The sequence below is a fragment of the Cyprinus carpio genome, chromosome B7, assembly GCF_018340385.1.
Source record: "Cyprinus carpio isolate SPL01 chromosome B7, ASM1834038v1, whole genome shotgun sequence".
Taxonomy (NCBI): Eukaryota; Metazoa; Chordata; class Actinopteri; order Cypriniformes; family Cyprinidae; genus Cyprinus; species Cyprinus carpio.
Window position 1 is genome coordinate 22,576,671 of NC_056603.1, and position 14,675 is coordinate 22,591,345.

At 37.5% G+C, this 14,675-nt stretch overlaps 2 protein-coding genes across 12 annotated transcripts in view; one reads left to right on the forward strand and one right to left on the reverse strand.

Moving 5' to 3' along the window:
- The first annotated feature begins 605 nt into the window (after positions 1–605).
- LOC109096911 (nucleoside diphosphate-linked moiety X motif 19-like) lies at positions 606–5,919 on the forward strand. The gene is given in 4 exon segments (XM_042727946.1): positions 606–764; positions 3,065–3,784; positions 4,155–4,362; positions 4,446–5,919. Coding segments are annotated over 4 exon segments (1,218 nt in total). The 5' UTR covers positions 606–707; the 3' UTR covers positions 4,679–5,919.
- The window catches only part of LOC109096908 (cugbp, Elav-like family member 1), a 31,165-nt gene continuing 21,820 nt past the window's right edge, over positions 5,331–14,675 (reverse strand). For 8 of the 11 annotated variants that reach the window (XM_042727940.1, XM_042727937.1, XM_042727936.1 and 5 more), the window contains 4 exons: positions 13,562–13,678; positions 12,210–12,398; positions 11,064–11,207; positions 5,331–10,564 (listed from right to left, as the gene is read on the reverse strand). In XM_042727940.1, coding sequence (XP_042583874.1) covers positions 10,437–10,564; positions 11,064–11,207; positions 12,210–12,398; positions 13,562–13,678 — 578 coding nt within the window. In that variant the 3' untranslated portion in view covers positions 5,331–10,436. Of the gene's footprint in view, positions 10,565–11,063; positions 11,208–11,853; positions 12,000–12,209; positions 12,399–13,561; positions 13,679–14,675 lie in introns of those variants that run through there. The other 3 variants (XM_019110591.2, XM_042727934.1, XM_042727939.1) reach the window with 3 other exon arrangements.

The following is a 14,675-nucleotide window of genomic DNA, read 5'->3' on the forward strand; positions in this document are numbered from 1 at the left end:
TAGATAGATAGATAGATTAGAAATATTAGATGAGTTTGAATGAGTTTAAATGGATTAGAAATAGTACAAAGAAGCGAAGCTTGACTGAGTCTAATGGGCTTCAGTTTGTTTAGATTTGAATTTTGACAGTTGGAGCTTGGCTCATCTGAACATTCCGTCAATGAAAGTCTATGGGATTTTTATGATTTTTAATCTTCATTTTTATGAAAACCATAAGTCTGATCAGTTAGAAAAGATATAGCAACTCGAGTCAGATCAGTCAGAAGATCTGGGCTGAGTTTGGAGTACAAAGTATTTGAATTATATTCTAATGGGCCACTTTGCTATCACAAAAACCCGGGAAACAACAATGTAGTCCAAACGAACTGTTCGTTGTAGTTCTTGAAAAGGGATTTTTTTTAAAAAAACGAAACATCTCCCTTTGGAGTGGACTTTGAAATTTGTAACTTTGTAGATCTTTTTTATGCTCAAACATACACACTACACTCTGATTAAAATTAATAAAGTGAAAAAGCATAATAGGACCCCTTTAAGAATATGGCAAAGTTATGAAAATCAAGCGTTCATCCCTTGCCATAGATGGCGACAATCACCAAATACTGTTATTTTCTCTGTGCTGTCCTTCACACCATGTCATGATTAGTCAGTTGATCGAAGTCGAAAGTTGCTGGGATAGGGCACTGGTGAGCATGTAAGCGAGGGCCAGGATGAACACCGCGCTGAAACACTGGAGAGAGGCGGCGACGGTGATCTTGGCGGCCGGTGTTGTGAAATGTTGGGTGTCTGAGATTTTCGGTGACGCTGGGCGGAGCTTACATGAATATTCATGAGTTTCCTGTTTCGCGTTAAAGCGTCTCTGAAAATATTAGTACGTTGTCACTAAAAAACATAAACGATTTTCAAAAAGGTATGTTTTAGCCTAGAATGACATTATGCTTAGTGTATTGTTGTTTTTATTACTATTGTTAATATGCAAAATAATTTAAAGATTGTGATTGTCGTAATGATTTACCTGAGGTAGGCTATGCTCCAAATGAGCCTACAACAATTAAGCATTTTTATAATATTAAGAGTCCTTTAAAATGTGTCGTTTAATAACTGTTCCAAAATGTATCTGTTGTGCCATAATAAAATGTATGATGATTATTCTGTGTCATTCCTAATCGTTTGCTCAATCATTCAAAAAAATGTTTTTAATAACAAAGCAAAAGATGATTTTTTTTTTAATGCACACATGAACTGGAATATAAACATTCTTAATCTCTGTATTTATTTATTTATTTGTCTAAAAAAATATACATTTAGTACATAAAATGCACTATATATGCACTATATAGTTAAAAAAAAATGTACAAATGTCTTTATACACTTTATTATTGTTTTTAATCATATACACATTGTGGGTGCACTTGAAAATCATTTTGACTCAAATGTGTATTGGTCAAGTTTTGAAATCCACAACCTTGCAGTACTTTAACAATTTTTTGCTTATTTTCTACAAACTTATAACAATTAAAATGTTTTGTAGTTTAATAGAAAGTGGCTATATCAAAACATACAGTAATTTGTATATTTTCATTTCAAAGATAAAAGTAGATTGCTTTTGCTGAATAAAGACTTCAACTGATGCGGTGTGTTAAAAGTTTTATTAACCGATGTGGTGAAGGCATTACATAAATGACATTTACTACACACCTGTATAAATATAAAATACATGGTCATTTTTTTTAAAAAAAAAAAAAAAAAAACAACTGTGAAAGCTACAGGAGGATGTAACAACTTGTATATGTGTTCAGGGATAGGCCTACTGATCAACATAAGCAAGCACATGTTATATGATTTCTGTTGTAAGTAAATTATTAAATACATTATTAAAGTAAATTCCTATATGAACAAGAAATGGCAAACAGAAATTTATGCACCATGAACAAACTCAATGAAATCAGTCTAAATGTTGGGAGAAGAAACATGCTTTCAAATCAATGGGATCATATTGTTTATACCACTGCAGAATAAGCCATTCAAGAATGACCCACATGTTTTTAATATTAGTGGAATATCCACCAACATGATCTTTTTTACAAAACCCTTTATCCATGAAAACATGTTTTATTAGGTTGTGCTTGGTTTGATTACCTTTGATTATCTTGATTCCAAAAGTGTGGATTTCAGGAACAAAATGTAGTAAAACTTTAAAACTGGTTACATAATACAACATTTGTATCAAATAGTAGGCTATACAAGTTTTTTATTTTGCATATGATTTGTTTAACTATTACACTGATAAAGTACACATCCACCATCCCCTGCATCAGATAAAAAAGCAAAAGTTAATTCTGAGAACGTTTACGCATGTCTTTATGTATGTGTGCAATAGTGGCCTCATATATAACTTGACAAAAATATAAGTCTCCCCCATTAGAAGAGCTTCTGTAAGCTATAGGAAAACAATAACAGGCAAAAGTATCAAACTCTGCTGCTGATTTGTAAACAGATATATATTAATTACAAACAAACAGCTTCTCCACATGAACTGTAGGCTGTCATGCACTTCCATGTGACACCTTTTTTAAGGAAAAAAAAAAAGTTAAATAGTTGTTACTACATAAGAGTCTTTATATCGTTCTTCATTTCTCACCTTACAGTCTTACAATACAGTGAGCAAGTTTGTGCCACCATATGCTACACAACTTCAAATGACATACATTTAATAGCAAAACAGAGGAATATGAAAAAAATATTTAACAGCTACTGGCCCATTTACTTGTAGCGTATTCTAACGATAGGCTGCTTCTGGCAAATCAGTGGCTGTAATCGTTGAGTAAACATTTAAAACAGCAAACAATAACATTTTGTGCACAAACGAACAATTATATTCAACATTTGCTTATCTTCGTTAGAAGCTGAAAACGTAATTAACACCTACCTTGTTGAACAGTTTTTGTGATCCGGTGAAAACGTACTAATATTATCAGAGTCGCTTTAACGCGAAACAGAAACACATGAATATTCATGTAAGCTCCCGCCCAGCGTCACCGAAAATCTCAGACACCGAATATTTCAGAACAGGCGGCGACGGTGATCTTGGCGCGCGGACTCTCTCAAAACAGGTCTGGAGAAAGTCTCTGACATAGCGCACAGATCCGCCTTTGATTATCAAGTGCTGCTGCTAAAGCGGAGCAGCAGCAGCGGCTTCATGCCCAATGCCTACGTGTTTCCCGGGGGGCTGGCGGACGCGTCTGACTTCTCCAGCGAGTGGCAGGAGGTCTTTCAGTCCTTCACGAAAGCGCCCAACTACGGCATCGGAGTCGTGAGGCAGCCGCCGGAGACCAGGCCACCCATTTTCGCCACTGATAGAGCGCAGCTGGGATCACCGATCCCTGGAGATGTGGCTTTCAGGATATGTGCGGTGAGGGAGACGTTTGAGGAGTCCGGTGTGCTCCTGGCGGTCCCCAAACACGAAGAAAGCGGCATTCGCGTGCGCACAGATGATGCTCGGGACAGTGACCCCCAGCCAACCCTGACCACACTGAGCGGACTGTGGGACAGAGACGTGCTGTCCAAGTGGAGGTCTCTGGTTATTGGTGACTCGGCGAATTTTATTAAGATGTGCAAGGAGCTGCAGTGTCTGCCCAACATCTGGGCTCTACACGAGTGGGGCAACTGGCTGACCCCCATAGGCACGCACGCCAAACAGAGGCGCTACGACACAGCCTTTTACATCTGCTTCCTGCGCGACGCGCCGCACACGCTTCAAGACGAGAAGGAAATCGTTCATTTCAAGGTGCGTTCTGAACAGTAGTTAGCATGTTGGACTGTCATATGTTAGATTAAAACCACATGTCAGACTTTTACGTTGGATTTAAGGTATATTTGATCAGTTAACGCATTCGCGACCAATTGTGTCCAGCCGGCGAAATAATTTTCACTTTTCTCAGTGTTGACGACATGCTGCATATTCCTATGAGCTCATTAATATTCATGAGGTTAGGTCTCATTCGCTAGCACTTGACACAAGTGGCTAAACGTCACGTAAAGTCATTATTGTTCATTAATATAATATATTTATAGTAGCTTTTAAGTCATTCAGTCTCATCCTAGCTCGTACAAATAATGCTTAACTTTTGGGAAATACACACTGCCTCGTGTCTTAGTGGTCCAGTCCCGCTGAAGTGCTGCACAGCTATAGATCAAAGGAGATCTGGATCGCTCCACCTCAGGTCTACGAGCTTGGACGCATGTGCCAGTGTCCAGCCCTCAGGGATCTCCATCGCTTTGCCTGGCAGAGGTCTTTGGAGGGTTGCGAACAGTGGCTGCCTATTCACCTGGTGGCACCTGACTGCTTTGCAAGCATTTTACCAGGTAATTACGTCAGGTAATAAACTAATAGACATTTCTGTTAATTATCGCCGCCTCAAACAGTTTCTCTCTTCATTAATACATAGGGGATGCTCTGTACCCGGAAAAAGTGGACCCTTCTGGAAAGAGTGGCGGCGTTATGAAGACTGAGAAAAGTCTTGAAGAGCTCCAGCGGGACAGTGCAAACCTGCACCGTATCATTGGTCAGGATCCATATTCAATAACTGTCCAAATGAACATCACACCCAAGTATAACCACCTACCCCCTCTCTGTGGTACAGATGTGGACAACCCCACCAAAAACCATAGTAAACTCTGACACTTACCTGCCAAACAGGTGCAGCACTGATGGACAAAGGTTTATTCAATTTTGTGTTTGTTTTAAATCAACTCATTTCTACCTACTGATGTGGCACCTGAGCCATTCAGTGTAGTTCAACATATGGCCTCCCTAACTTCTGTCATATGAAAATGATAAACAATGACTACCTTGTTAGTTTGACAACTGCTGGTACCATGATTACAAAAAAAAATAAAAAAAAAAAAAAAACTTTTGAAGTGCTCTTTTAAATTGGCACAGTTCTTCATTAATGTAATATTGTAGATGAGGCAGAAAAGGGTAAATGGCACTTTCAGTTGTTTTCATTTGTTGAAAGCACTTAACTTCTTCATGCTTTTTGCGTTTGCTTAATATAGGACACTACAAGCAAACAATAACCTGAACAATTGTGTACAAAAATTGCATTTATCTGATTGGTTTATGGCTAGCATATATAACCAACCAATTACAACAAATCTGACTGTAGCAGCAGCTATTGCACATTTATTTATAGTACTGGCTAGGATAAATTATTTAAATCTAGGTGAAGTACAGTGAGTAGTAAATCATGAAGGGTTTTAAATGAAACGGAAGCATGATGTGCATTTCTGGCATCTTTAAATTCAGAAAAAATGAATTCAGACAATGTGTGTGAATGTTTTCAAACAGTTTAATCATACATAAACTAAAGATAAACTACCAGATGACTGCTTCATGGGTGTCCATTTTGCTAGATTTCTGTAGAGACAGTAGCGTGAAATCCTTAACCAACCTTATACAACACATTTGTTTCAGACATTTAATCAATTCTGCACTCTCTACACTTCCAATGAAAACCACACACAACTTAAATGACAAAACGACTAAAAACATCTTAATTCAGTTAAAGGCTGTTTTGTGGAGTTGATTTTTGTTTGCATTTTGGTTACTTTGTACAGGTTGATGTTTGGTCATGGTGTTACGGTCTACATGCTTCTACTTACTGGGATTTACATTATGAAACAACTTATGGAGTAGAAAAGGCAAAATCTGTACAAATCTTAAATGTTAAATACAATCACTCTGTACCAGTAATGACAAACATCCCACAGGAAATTTTCTCAGAGTACATTTAAACTCACAAAACAGCAGCTTAAAATCTAAATAGAAAACAACCACCTCAACCCCCAAATTATACATCTTTAAAAAAAAAAAAAAAAACTTCCAAAATGTAGCTCTTCATTTGTGGAGATATGCCTTTAAACTAAAGGCTAAGGGGGCAAAGCTGCAGTTGAGCTCTACCAATCACACTTCACAACTTATACAGATGTCAGAATGGGAAAGAAAAAAAATGCTTGCAAGCTCTGTAAAACAGTCCAACTATAAGGTTGTACCACATTTTCATTAACTGAACAACATCAAGAAGAGCATGTTTTAGCTGTCGTAGGCACAATTTATCTCAAAGGACTCATTTGAAACCCACTTCAATTTTTGACCCATAACCTAAACATACACTGTATTGTTTTTTTTTAAATCGTAAACCATCAAAATGAGACCACATGTCATTGCAGCAGTAAAAATTACATGCTGTAAATGTAACCAACAGCAACATGCAAAACTTTTGGCACCACTTTATTTTTAAGTCACTTCCTTGACTTTTTGAAACAGAACTAGATCACATTTTGCTGAGGATTTCAGTGCACTTACAAAAAAAAAAAAAAAAAAAAAAAAAAAAAAAAACATGCACGCTTAATATTTACCTGTGACAAGAAATTCCACTCTGCTCATTCTATGCATTATTTCAGACTAATCCTGATTTTCACACAATAAGGAAATGAAAAACGTGCCTGTGTTGGCTCGACACACAAAGAAGAAAAAGGCAATTCAAGTGTCTATTGTAATGTCACTCTGTTAATAGATACTCCCAAAATTACATCATGCCAACTAACCTAACACAAAATTACAAAGTTTATCCTCGATTTCAGCAAAATGTGACGAAAACATCCTCTAAAAGGTTTAGAACTAACAAGTGAGAGAAAGAGGGAAACACACCCACACTTGAACACACAAAAGTGATTCTATAAAACTGAATGGCTGCTTTGAGAAGAAAAACAAAAATCAAAAAGGAGTACAATTAGAAGCACTAGGAAGACTGCTGGAAAACGATAAAAATCAATAAAGAACAAAATCTGAAAAATGAAAAGCTTCTGCAAAAATCTAGTGGTTATGTTTGTACGTTCTAGAAAAATAGACTCTTTGCTCAGAACAATTTTCAAGAAACTTTTTACACTTTTAGCAGTCTTTCTAACGCTCCCTATTGGCAGCACAAATGACAAATGAACATCACACAAAGAAACAAATTAAGTAATCAATAAGCGTCAAAAGTTAACAAAAAGGTCAAGTGTGAAATTTCAAGCGTCAGAGAAGCGAAGAGGACAACGGACTGGACGATGAACTTTTGACGTCACATCGACATGCTAGGCAAACGATGACAAACGGGCACATCTAGAACAAAACAAAACAAAAAAACGAATAAACCTAGGTTAAAGCACAATGGAAAAAGGAGAGGGGATGAAAAAGAAAATCATGAATGATTATGTTTGCATGAGAAGGGGGCTTTCAAAGGTGCACACATCATCTAAACACAAAACATTGAATGCAACACAGGAAACGAAGAAAAGTGGGAAGAAAGATGGAGAGATAAGCACCGTGCCAATAGTGAACAAAGGGAATAACATTAAACATCAACGACAACACCGAGAGAGACAACACAACTTGCCTACTACAGCTACGACGACAACATTTCAAATGTTTCTCACAACTGCATTTCGATTTTAGACCAAGGGAAAGAGAGAGAAACAAAAAGAAAAATTGTGCTTCAACGTTTCAGCTCTTTAGTGAAAGTCCTTTTATTTTGTGCTTCAATTTTGAATTGTGAGGGACTGTGGAATAATGCATATTTGGAGCTGCTCATACTGGTTCTTATTCACAAAACACCCGTCATGGGAAACACAAATGGATACAATTTAGCTACATTGAACTCCGTGAAGGACAACAACATGATGGGACACAGAGTATCATCATTAAACGTATACAGAAATTTAAGACTCGATGTGTTTGGCACATTCGTGGAACGACTCTGCACTTGTGAGCTGTTTTAAGGCGCACAAATCCGCAGACCTCTGCACAAACGCCAGGCAATCTGCTCCGGATAAAAAGGAACAAAACTATGAAAAAAATTCTGCCTAACAAACAAAAATCCCTGCCTAGAACAAGTTCACGAGAATCTTTGGATTGCTCAAAATGGTGATTTGTGTTGCACTCCCATTTTTCTTCCACTAAATGGTTTTGTAATGCATGTAAATCATGTGTTTATTTTAACAGAGGCACAGATCAGGGAGTGGACGTTCCCTGCACTAGCATCTAAGCGCTTCACACCTGGGTTCAGTCTAAAGCGTCTCTAATGTATGAAACAAACTGATAGGCGTACAGACCGGCATCTCTGTACAAGTTGCCAGATGGTGGCACACTCGTTTCCACACCGGACTGAGATGAGTGTCTGCACTCGTTCATAATAGATAGTGAGGTTAACAAGAATTGGCTTATTTGCAAATAATCAAAGAAAATAAAAAAGCACCGTTAATAAATACAAGCGTGTCGAACAGTGACCACAATAGTGAGGTAAATGGCAAAACAAAAGAAAATAGTCTAAAATATACAATTTTCACTAATTGCCACTCTCCGAGCTCAAGTTATGTTGTGAGGAAATGAAACAAATGACTTCTGATAACATTTCAGCATTCGTCACTACACATGTAAATGATGTACTTAGTTTAGAGATATTACACGAAGTATAAACTTTAGACTGAACCATGGATTTGCCTCAGACTAAAAAAAAATAAATAAATAAAAAAATTAAAAATAGTACAAAAAAAAATTATATATATTTTTTTTGTTGGACTAAACAGACGCCACTACGAGTGAAAAGGGCCACACATCAGATTGTTTAAACAATCGGTGAATATATCCACAAAACTTCACATTAGGATTCTACAAAAACACTGTTGAATCTTTTAAGTTGATTTTTTTTTTTAAACAACCATTTTAATTCAGAGAAATTATTTAGGCAATATTATAAAACCTCTATAAAAATAGAAAAAGGCATAATAGTTAAGTAATATACACTATCTGGATAACGTTTTCTTCTCAGTTGCCATAAAAACAATCTTACCTCATGACCCTGCAGGACCCAGATTGGCATTAACATTTGATTAGGATTTGAACACTTATTTACTGCCATGATCAACCGAAGCAAGAAATACAAACTAGAATAGGATTGCAGGACGAGTCTCCATACACCAGGGTACAAGAGACCACCTGCAAACACAGAGATAAAATACTTCTTGAACACTTGCCACCAAAGTTAGGAAATTTCGGTTCAAATTATTCGGACTCAAATTAAGCGGCTGTGAATTCAGCAATTGTAAACTTCCCTCTTTCTTTCTTTTCTTGGCAGTATCGTCTCTCACTCCTCTCCAGAATGCAAATATTGCTAAAAGCTTCAACGGCAACCTCCTCAATTGAGGCGTAGGATAACGTATCAAATGACCATCAAAGTAAAAAGCGTGTTGTAGATTGTGTCTTTGCTAAAAAAAAAATCAATACAAATGCCATTTTAAAACCATATGTGCTACCATAATGTGATTCTTCATCAAAAATCTTGGGTCAAAAAAAGTTTCGTTTTCATTTGAGGCTTTAAGAAAGGATAGGTGAACTGAAATGAAGCACTCCGTCACTTATTTCATATTCTTATACATATTCTTTAGAAATGTTCATGTACCAGGCGAGTAGAATAATAGGCGAGAAGTTTTGGTCTGACAGAATGGGGAGAATGTCCTGAGAGTAAGTGTAGCATCTCCTGCAAACTAGCAATACTGAATGATTAACCACCATCTATGAACCAACATGTGATATAATACCCTTGCTTAGTGTTTGTCCTTTTAGAATGTAAAAATATGAATGTGATTAAAAACAAACAAAGCATCAACATCACTGTTTTTAGCTAAGCCCTCCAACAGAATACATAAAACACACTTTGAAGCAATGTTACATCACCGTCAATGTAAAGACAAAGATACATTAAAAATAAATAAATAAATTAGTGAAATAAATACATGAATGAAATAAAAAGGCATCCATGAAAACGGAGTCTAGTGGAGTGCAGCCTGACCTTCCAGATGCTCAAAACAATATTCAGGTGACTGACTGATTATCTTTTGCACTGATGCAGCAAGCCTCCTTCGTTTTCTAGAAAGGCAGCATTGTAGGAGGCATCAGCATTACACTGTCCGAATGTACTACAAGAGTCTAGTGTAAACACAGGAGGACATCTACAGGGACTGAAAGCAGTCACACAGGCTGGCTTTCATTGTGCAACATCCTTTGATGCAAGATTTATACACAGCAAACTTGTAATATGGCACCAAAATAAAAATAAAAAAGACGCAAGGGAAAATAAAAGATCAACAAAACAATTAGATCTATAAATGTGGAAAACAAAATTGAACTCTTTACTCCTTGGAACAAATTCTTAACAATTTGCATGTTGTCTTTGTTTTGAAGGTTAAGAGAGAAGGTGTGTAGGAAAGGCCAGAGAAGTAAAAGGAGGATTAGGAAAGGCGGGTGTTAAGGGTGGGTGGGGTCATTCTAACTTTGCAACGTCACACTCCACTTACCAGAAAAACAATTTCAAACCAAGTCCATTTGAGAGTAAAATCACTCAGTATGGCTTGCTGTCATTTTTGGATCGTTTAAGTTGCACCTTCAGCCGCTTCATCCCAATCTGAAAACCGTTCATTGACTGAATGGCCGCCTGGGACGAAACTGGATTGTCGTAACTAACAAAGCCTGACACAAAACAAAACAAAAAGAGCCAGACTCTAGTTACGGACTGCATAGAACACACATCTAAGGGTGCTTTCACACTTGGTTCGCTTGCCTGGTCCGAACCAGAGTTCAGTCTGCATCGAGTCAGTCACACTTGTCAGGAAAGTGAGTGAAGCACACACACAAACACACATTATCAAATAATACGTCATTAATAGTGGCTTACTTCCATGATTTGATAAGATTGCGTTCACATCAACAGCAAACCGTACCAGAATTCACATGAACCGTACCCCAGACCACCCTTTTAAAAGGGACTCCGGTACGGTTCGTGGGTGCACACCTGAGTTCGGAAGACAGCGGTCACATCATCCAAACAAACTGAACTCTGACGTCAAATCGAACCAGGGTGCGCACTAAAAGTGCTAGTGTGAAAGCACCCTAAAGCTTGCTTCTGATTTCAGAATTCTAAAATCAACACAAAACATGCACAATGTTTCTGGAACGGGGCTCAACTCACCAAAACACTTGCTAAGGTTGGTCTGTTTGTCAATAAAGACCTTGGCAGAGATCACATTGCCAAAAGGCATAAACATCTGCAGCAAATCCTGATCACCAAACTCTTGTGGCAGATGGTAGATGAACAAGTTTGCTCCTTCGGGGCCTTTAGAAAGACAGACAGAAACAAAGAACACTTTTGACTCTTAAAGCCTAGAGCGACCTTTTTATTTTCAGTGAAGCTTTGACACTTCTTCTCCTTGCCTAGTTAAAAGAACATTCTGTGCTAAATACCATTTAAGCATGCTGCTGATCACTACAGCATCCCCGAGTTGATAAAACTCATGTAGGCAAAACTATCATATTGGAGGGTTTGTATTTTGTCAAAACATTTAAACTGAATTAATTAAAAACATGTTTATTGCCTGATTTGTAAAGTTGAATAATTTTCTAGGTTAATGAAGGTCTGGTTAAACATTACCAACACAATTACTGTGGGCAAGTTTTGCTACAGACTTGAAATCATAGCTGCGACTGTACATACTTACACACATGAACACATAAAAAAAAAAAAGACCAAATGTGGCCTTTTTCTGAACTTTTATTCAGCAATTAATCAGCAATTGACTGTGACAGAAAATACATTTATAATGTAATTTATAATTTTATAATTTAGAAAAGTAGCTTTAGAGCTCAACAAAGAATAATGAAATAACATATCCTGGTTTCTACAAAAATAGAAACCCTTTGTTTTCAACACTGATAATCGCAAATGTTAACAAAGTAGCAGCATAGAAGCATCTTCCAGCAGGCTTGAAGTTGTTTTATCACAGAATGCTCAATGAATTCATTGGCTGCTGGTATGGATCTCCATGTACTTTTAAACAAACCAAAATGTAGAAAATGGGCATTGTGGACAGTGATAATTCTCTCTTACCCGCGCTCTGATTGGGACTTGCTGTTGCAGCGTATTTAAAACAAGAATGAATCCTTAAGATGGTGATCACAAGAGCCACATCTACACACACACACTGAAAAGCATCATGGGCCAACACATGCCCTAAGAACTCACCCTGCTATCATAAACTAGCAGTTTTAACTTACAGAGGCTCGCAATCTCCCAGCCTGAAAAACTGCTCAAAGCTCAACAGATCTTTCATGTGCTCACCTTCCTTCTGGCTGCCAGCGGCACTGACGTTCTGCTGGGACAGTAAACTCTGACTGTAGAGGTTGGGCAGAGCGGCAGCGGCATACTGCTGGATCCCAGAATAGGCTGCCTGAGTCAGAGCCTCCATAGCACTGCCCGAGCCGTTCGAGAGACCTCCGCTGCCCAGACCACCATTCAGAGCAGCCATGCCTGCGCACACAGAAACACAGCTCAGCATTCAGACACACAACTACTGATGGATCCAGAGAAACCGCAATTAAAGACAGAGACAGAGCAGAAACAGAAAAGAGGCAAAGGAAGGAATGACACATAGATCCCATTTAACATCCATCTGAGGCACTTCAAACACGAGTGGTCTTCAAACTTCAAACACACTAATTTAACTGCAATGACACAACATGCCTTTATATTAAAATTAAATAAAGCCAATTCTCATAAAGAACAAGAACATGGTCTTTTTTTCTTTTAAATACCAGTGGTTATATAGGCGAATTAGCATTCTATATGATAAATTGTTTATCATATTCTTCATTCTTTCAAGCAGACATATTTATTTTCATAAATGAATTTAGATTAATCTTTATTAGGGCTACTGAAGTGATTCAGTCAAGAGCAGCAAGTGATTTTCTACCTTTCTTTTGTTGCTTGATCAACAAATGATTCGAACAAAAGCAACTAAATTAGGCTGCTGTCCCTTTAAAACTGAATACACGGATGCAATTCACTGATACACATCCAATATTCTCCCAACTTTTTACGCTCACTTAAGACCTAATCGACTGTGTTTACGTGAATACTCGTCAAAGTGGACAATTCAACATCATTTTGCGTTTAATTCTCTGTTTAAGTCACACAAAAGAGTACTCGTGTGTTGTGTGAGACACGCTTTCTGTGTGTGTATGCTTCAGTGTGTGTGCTCAGAAAACCGTCCCAAATTGAGTGCTCTTTTGCATCATCAAATGTATCCATATGTCTGCTCTTCTCTTACTCCCAGATATTGACATTTTTGAACATTTTATGAGATGTGTATGTTAGCTTATGTCCCGCCAGATAGATAAATAGGCTATGTTAAGTTAGACTGTACACATCAAACCTCCAAACCATGCAGCAGATTCCTTCTGAATCAATCTCTTCCCAAATAGTACCTCCCTAATATTTTCATCTAATTTTTATTCGTTGACGAAAATGCCAATAGATTTATCATCATAATTTTTTCATTCAAAACAATTTTTAAATGACGTTGACAATTTATTTGACAGCGAAATTAACACTGGTGTAAACAGGATCTTTAAGAAACCATCTGACCTCATATAAATTATTTTATTTTTTTTAAAAAGCTTTGTTTTTCTTACTTGCTAGGGAGCTCATGTTGAGACCTGCTCCAGCACCCGCAGCAAGAGACTGAAGAGCACCTAAAGACGCCATAGGGTTCACAGAAGAACTAGTACTGGAGGTGGGAGAGGAACCCGCTGTGCAGAGGAGAGAAAACAAGAACCAGCTCTGACACATCTCTAAGCAAACAGACATCTTGCCAATTCAAATTTCACAGACAGAAGAAACAGCTGACAGTATCAATGTCACTGATCAAATAACAAAAGACAGCTTTTTGAAGCAACTGATGGGAAGCATCAAGACTAAGGGTACGTAGAACGATGCATGGGCTGCAAAAACATTTTACAATAAGGTTCAGTTTGTTAAAGGATTAGTTCACTTCTAGAATAAAAATGTCCTTTAAAAAAAAAAAAAACCATAGGCATGAACATCTCTTGGGTGAGTAAATTAACAGGAAATTTTTATTCTGCAAGTGAACTAATCCTTTAATATTAACTGTCATGAACTAACATTGAACAATACTTCTAGAATACTTATTATTAATCTTGGATCAAATTTCTACATATGCTAATACATTTTTAAAGGGGTGGTTGACTTTTTTTTCTAGGCTTGATTGTGTTTATGGGATGCAGTCTAACGTGTTCATGCTTCATTTTTTAAAAAGCGCATTATTTTTCACAATTTACCTTTATTCCACACCGAACTGTGCCTTCTCTGACAAACGCCTCGATTATTTCCTGTTTTTATGAAGCCCCTCCCTCAGAAATATGTGATGGGCTGAGATTGTTCAGCTGGCTCAGTGTGTTGTGATTCGCTAAACCGCCTCTAGAGCGCATCTGAACATCACGCCCCTGAAGCTCAGAATGTGGTCTGGTTGTATTCTAAACAATGACGTCCTCTATATTGCTTATCAATTTGAGCCCGATCAAGACGCAGAGAATATTAATGAAGAGGATCACGCAGAACCTGTGCAAGCACGGCTCTTAATGGTATGTTTGTTTGTTTGTTGTTGTTGTTTCATACTTTTAGATACGCTGTTGTTTGTAAATGCTACTGCTTCTGTTAGCTTTAAATATACGGTTTTATTCTGATTAAAGCTTTAATACAGCACAGCAACCGTTCGCGTGTCAATGT